Here is a 6,839-nt window from a genome sequence, read left to right on the forward strand (position 1 = left end):
CTTGGACATAAGAGTCATCAAGTATCACTGAACATCTCATTTGAGTTTCAGGTCACATGTGACCAAAGTCAAAGGTCATTTAAATTCATTTAACTTTGGCCATTTTAGAGGTAATTATTCGATTGCTGTCATAACTTTTAGATATAGTGTATAAAGTGTGGATATAGGGGTAATCATGTATCACTGACAAGTTTTAGGTCACATGATCAAGGTCAAATGTCAATGAATGTAGTATTGTATCATTATATGAATGGTGTTTTTTGTGAATAATTATTTTATAGTAGTTTTCATAGTTAGCACTGCTGCTATATTGAATCGCGTGATGCAGGTGAGACAGCCAGAGGCATTCCACTTGGGGTTTTTTTGGGTGCAATTTTTCAGAACTTAATTTTTACAACATATTACAGACTCAGGTGATAAATGGGACCTTACTGTTCAGAATTTTTTTTTTTTTACTGTAATGGGCAGAAAACTCCACCCACATATACAAGTGATGAACATTTTGCTGAGGGTTCCTGGTTCGAATGGCCTGAAATTTTTTTCTCCATACATAGGCATTATACGTTTTCCCTCAGCAATAAATTTGTTCTAACATTTTGGGTAGCTCTTGTGATTGTCAGATAAATTCAACCAACCCCATTCATGATTGATAAGATTTAAGATATTGGATTTATTACTATTAGCAAGCCTCATATTACATGACACCAGTGGTGTAATTGTTTTTGAGTAATAATTCTTTGATACGTGATAGTGTTAGCGATGGTGCTTTGTTTCATGCATTGTTTATTTCATGTGTAATCCATGCAGGTATTTATGCTCCTCTTCTTCCTCAACAAGAGGCAGCCATAGCCGAAGTACAGGCGGATGAAGGATTAGAACTACCTGAAGATCTTGATTATAACGGGTTTGTCTCATCCTCTCTTATCAGTTATATAGCTGGGGAAGGGTTGTTTATAAAGCAGTTTGTAAGTCTTGTTTGAAGGGTTTGTACTGTATGAGATCCTCAATAATTTCCTTGGTGTTTCATCAAAGTGGAATTGAATTTCTAAATCCTCATCAAATTTTGACAAATGGTAAACCTAGTTTTCATATCCGTGTTAAGATCAAGAATTATAATCTACTAATATCATGTTTAACTATTGCTGATGGAATAAAAATGATTGAAAATATGCACGACCACACAAAATATAGTTGTACATAGTGTCTCGGTATAAAAACTTCCTCATTTGCCAATATTCCTATATCCTTGGCTTTCTAAAGAAGTTGTTTTACTGAGTTGACCATATAAACTTAGCCAATTACATTTTCTGTAAGGGTTTTATTAATGTTGTAGCTCCATGCAAAAACAATGAGATAAACATTTTAACTTTGGTTTTACTTGAGTACTAGTATATTAACATGTCTTAATAACATGCTATTTAACCCTATCTAGGCCAGGGTATTTTAGGAGATCAAATGAGATCTCAGCCGTCGATCGCGTAATCGTGCCAAAAATTGGCACGTAGGTTGTCTGGAGCATAATCTACAAAATTGAATCGTAATTTATTTCATGCAAATCACTATTAGGTGATTATGCCAATTTATGTGTAATTGTTATGCAAAATCATACTTTTTCTCTAATTTCCTAAATAAAGCTCCAAATGTTCAAATTTTTGGTATATAAACTCTTTGTGGTGTTCTTTCCAAATTTACATGAAAAAATTGTGATATCAGAACAATTTCTTATGTATTTTATTGATTTTTGCAATTTCTTATGTATTTCTTTGTTTTTGAACCTTTTGTTTTTTATCATTTTATTTATGACCTTTGTCGAGGACATAAGCAGTATAAAACAAATCCATTTAGACCACCAAAACTAAAAATAATCGTACATTTAAGTTTTTTGGTTGAAAACACAATTACATTGACTTTGTACAGGAAATTACGTTTTTGATCAATTTTCGGTCTGACATGCACTTACAAAATGTTGCGTGATTTCAGAACCAAAAAATTTGCGCAGCGAAAATACAGCGCGAATCGTTCAGGGGGGCCTCTGAGGGCCCCCCCAGCCTTGATAAGGTTAATCAGCATGAGATACGGGAGGGTTTTTTTTTGGGGGGGGGCACTTGATAAATAGCCACTTATTCTATATCCAAATTCTACCATTAAATTTTCTGTCACTCTGAAGAAACATAATTCAATTTATGTTTGCCATTACAATTTGCAGCATAAAACTTTCTACTGAAGCTATTTACAAACTCACCCAAGCAAGACCAACAACCGTAAGTGATTTTTATTCAGAATCATTATATTCAATCAAATAATGTCAAGTTTATGAGTCTGTATAGTCAAGATGTGCATTTGTAGTGTCTTATCCGACAAGTATGTGAAGAGTGGAGAGTGACATCTTGCTGAATTACATCAGGGACATACTGTATCTTTACAGTTACCATCTGAAAGACAACCCATGGTTCGAACCCTGGACCTCTGAATAAGCCGGTAACTCTAATATGTGGTTCAATTACAAGTGCAGGCCACAATACCCAGTTGACAGACACAAATGTCATACTGGAACCAACTATCAATTAAGCTTATACTGTTAGACTGCACTCACAGTTCACACTTCTTTGTAGTTGGTACTGCGATTATTTGAAAATATAAGATGTTATCATAGACCAATTCCTTGTACCCCTCCATTCCTTTCAGATTGGTGCTGCTAGTCGACTAGAGGGTGTAACCCCAGCAGCTGTTCTACGTCTGCTCTATCATGTCAAGAGACAACACCAGAGCAGGATGTCACAGTCATCATGACAGTAACATTGTTAATCTTCTTCTCGGGTCACAGTGTCTTTGAATGCTTCACCAATAACAGAGAAGGATGTCACATTCCACCTCATGACAGCAGCATTGGTAATCTTCTCAGATCACAGTGCCTGTGAAGCCTTACAACTAACAGAGCAGAATGTCGCACCTCATGACAGTAGCAGTGCTGATTTTCTTGGCTCAGAATGTCTTTGATAGCCTTACCAATAACATCAGCTAAGGATGTCACACTCCGCCTCATGACAGTAGCATTGGTAGTCAAGTCACAACACGAGAGCAGGATGTCACATTACCTCATGACAGTAGCATTGGTAATCTTCTCAGGTCACAGTGTCTTTGAAAGCCTTACCAATAACATCAGAGAAGGATGTCACAGACACACTCCACCTAATGACAGTGGCATCAGTGGTCAGGTCAATATATCATTGAATACCATAGCAACTACTGTAAGAATGTGATAAGCCAGCGGCAAATGCTTTGCATCATGGTAGGGGTGTTAGTTCTCCATTATGTTCTTGTGTGTAAGTTACTAAAAGATACGAGTAACCTAGCGACTTCAAAGTCTGCTCAGTGCTACACAAGAAGTTGATGTGTTCATTCTCATTGTTCTATCAGGGGAGCGTTTCATCAATATTTTCATCCGACAAGTTGTCAGATCTGACATCTTTCCATGATTTTGATTGGCTGAGAGGCACTGTTCCTATGGTAACTGTCGGATAAAATGGGACTTGTCGGATAAAACGTCCGACAAGTCCTTTCATGAAACGCCCCCCAGGTGTACAGTTAATGGCAAAAAAAGATTTTAAAGAATTTATTTATAAGATGTAGATATCAGAGATATATATTTTGTAAATGCAACCGCTTTGGAAGGCGGCTCATTAATGACAAACAGAGATAAATGAATATGGAATTATGGATGAATAGAAACAGAAATATCAACAAATTGTTGCTACAGGGTTCAGTGGCATGATGAGACAACACTTTGAGGAGGCCGGAAAAAAATATAGTATTTCACTGTTTTTCCATTCTTCTATTCTCAATTTTTCTTGGTTGTGAAAATTTGTTGGTAACAGTATATGGCTGGGGTATTAATCACCTTCGGTGATATTTCTAGTTTTTTGTGTGGGGGAGGGCTGCCAATCAGTATTAGATATGAACCCACTCATGTTTTTTACATATGTGGTTCAAAGATGTTTTTATGGGGGGGTTTTGGGTCATTGATTATTCTTCATTGTCATTAATACTTATTACTCCATCTTTAGTTCTTGTTTTCCCCTTGTCTCAGTATTTACAACTGTTTTATTTGTACAGGTAACTTGACCTAATTCTAATCCTTAGAGACATGAGAAATCTGGTATATAACACATTTTTCATAATCTGATCTAATTTTAAAAGAATTACTGTGACTTGGGCAAATATTAGACAAGTTTACCTGTATTTGGTTATAGTAATACAGATCCAAATCTCTGTTTGGTTATATATCACTCTGATTTGTGTCATGCTCAGAATAATCAAATGCCTGAGAAATACTCTAAACAGATTCGAGGAATTTCGGCTAAATGTATTGGCAAGAAAATATGCCATAATTGTAATCAACAGCTTTGGAAGACGGCTCATTAATGACAAACAGAGATAAATGAATATGGAATTATGGATGAATAGAAACAGAAATATCAACAAATTGTTGCTACAGGGTTCAGTGGCATGATGAGACAACACTTTGAGGAGGCCGGAAAAAAATATTGTATTTCACTGTTTTTCCATTCTTCTATTCTCAATTTTTCTTGGTTGTGAAAATTTGTTGGTCTGTGCCCCAGCACCCCATCCCCTAGCCAATCTCTGGGCCAATCTATATGCCAGTGATTGGGTTAATGTCCTATAAATTATTTTATTGTAATCACTCTATGAACTAGTGAAAACACTGGGCTACCATTTTGACAGTTAATGCAACAATGTTACCTAGGAAATAAAGGTATGTACAAAAACTTCCCTTTGTTGGTTATTAATAAATACTGATTATAACTTAATCAAACTAAATGCATTCAAATTTGTTATCTGATATGTGTGTGTGGATGTGTGCTCTTGATATTTCATTGTTCAGAGTGAAGAGTGAGAAAAGAGGATGGGGAATAGTACATTTCGCATGGAAAATGAAGATGGAGGAGGGGATGTATGACATGTTGCAATTCAAATGCAAGAAAATATGTTGAGATGAAGGATATGAATTCTAAATGTCTAAGAGGGGGGAAGGGGAGCTCTTGTACGTACCCTGAATGCCAAAGAAAAATGAAATGAGTAGAGTGATGCATTGAAACTGCCAAAGAAACGCAGCCAATGTTCTATATTGGTCTATCTATTACTGGGTTTTGAGGATCAAGAAACTAGTGTCCATTATTTTGATGAATGATTGATTTGTTTTATTTCCGCATTCAATGCATTGGTTAGAAGTTTACAAGGCAATGTATACAAATGTAAAACAAATTAATAATATTGTTCTAGTGTAAGCATTGGATCGATATTTGTAAAAATGTATTACTCAAAGGGGAAGTTCACCCTGACAAAAAGTTTATTGTAAAAACAGCGGAAAAATAATTAGAAAATATCGCTAAAGGTTTGAGAAAAATCCATCAAGGAATTAGAAAGTTATTAGAATTTTGATTATTTGATTTGTGACGTCATATGCGAGCAGCATTCCTACATAGCAAATGGTAAAAAATCAATGAAATGTAATTTTCTCAGAAAATTGAAAATGGTTTTTACTGTACATTTTGTATATCAATTTACAAATCATTTCACACCTGATCATGAAGAGATAACAAAAATAAGTCATCAGGAACCATTAAGGAAATGAAATTCATGCATTTTATATGACATAACAATAAGGCAGCTGCTTGTTTATGACGTTCCGACAAATCCAAAACTTAAAATTCTAATAACTTTTTTATCTTTAACAGATTTTCCTCAAACCTTCAATATTTTTTTAATAATTTTTAGTGCTATTTTTACATTAAACTTCTTCAGGGTGAACTTCCCCTTTAAACAAAATATAAGAGAAAGCAATTAAGAGACCGCCATTGTGAGCGATTTTTAATGATGGCAGCCTCAAATGAATGCAATGGTTTGACCTTCATATAAATGTGACCAGGCATGGCAAAACCAAACCCACAAAAAGTCACACTGTGTGATTAATTCACTTATGATCGAGCTTTAGCAGTGCATAATGTGGTCAGAGTAGTTTTCTTTTAATTTTATTTTTATTAGACACATTATTTGCCCTATCTGGGGATATTGCATTTTTAAAAGACAAAGTAGACTTATTCCCCATATTTTTAACACCGATTAATTTTTTAAAAATTGACTACTATATTAAGCTCTTGTTCGTCTCTGTACTTTGGAGTATTTACCGGAACTTTTAGGAAAAATATCTTATCTTCTTTTGCCACCGTTTAGCATGAGGCACTAGGCTATAGACACGTTAATGCTACGGTAGCACTAAGTATGTTCTCATTGGTTAGGATCATCCAGACCAATATCATTTTTAAGCGGAAAATTTTTCCTCTTTCAGTATATTTCTGGCAAGCCTTTTTCCCATAAGCATGCCTGGATCTACAGATCAGCATGTCACTATTGTCAGGGACTATTTCCGATGGTTTGAGCTAATTGCTCTATTCCTTTCTTGTTGTTTTGAACATTATTGCCCATCATTATTGATATTGTACATGGTTATAATAGTTGCACAAAGAAATAACGTACATGTACATCACAAACACTGCATGTGCACTAGGCAGAGTCATCCAGAATCGGGGTCGAATTAATTAACGCGGCGTATTTCGGGCGGCGCGGCCGCATTGACAGCGAAAGCAAAGATCCTTGCAAGTTCAAGGCAGCTTTATTTTTTGAAGAAAGGTAGGCTCCAGATTTTTCGATAACTTATGATTGTAAATTTTCATTTGAAATTTAACCTTTATGTTATCTCATGTTCGTACTCAATTTTCTTGGTTATATTTGGTCATGTTGCACAGCACTGATTTGTGCAT

General features: G+C 35.3%; 1 protein-coding gene across 3 annotated transcripts in view; it reads left to right on the forward strand.

The window, feature by feature from the left end:
• The window catches only part of LOC129253654 (protein MTO1 homolog, mitochondrial-like), a 32,299-nt gene extending 27,219 nt beyond the window's left edge, over positions 1–5,080 (forward strand). For all 3 annotated transcript variants that reach the window (XM_064107754.1, XM_064107746.1, XM_064107765.1), the window contains 3 exons: positions 808–904; positions 2,207–2,261; positions 2,686–5,080. In XM_064107754.1, coding sequence (XP_063963824.1) covers positions 808–904; positions 2,207–2,261; positions 2,686–2,790 — 257 coding nt within the window. In that variant the 3' untranslated portion in view covers positions 2,791–5,080. The remainder of the gene's footprint in view (positions 1–807; positions 905–2,206; positions 2,262–2,685) is intronic.
• The last annotated feature ends 1,759 nt before the right edge of the window (positions 5,081–6,839 follow it).

Source organism: Lytechinus pictus, chromosome 2 (assembly GCF_037042905.1).
Source record: "Lytechinus pictus isolate F3 Inbred chromosome 2, Lp3.0, whole genome shotgun sequence".
Classification (NCBI taxonomy): Eukaryota; Metazoa; Echinodermata; class Echinoidea; order Temnopleuroida; family Toxopneustidae; genus Lytechinus; species Lytechinus pictus.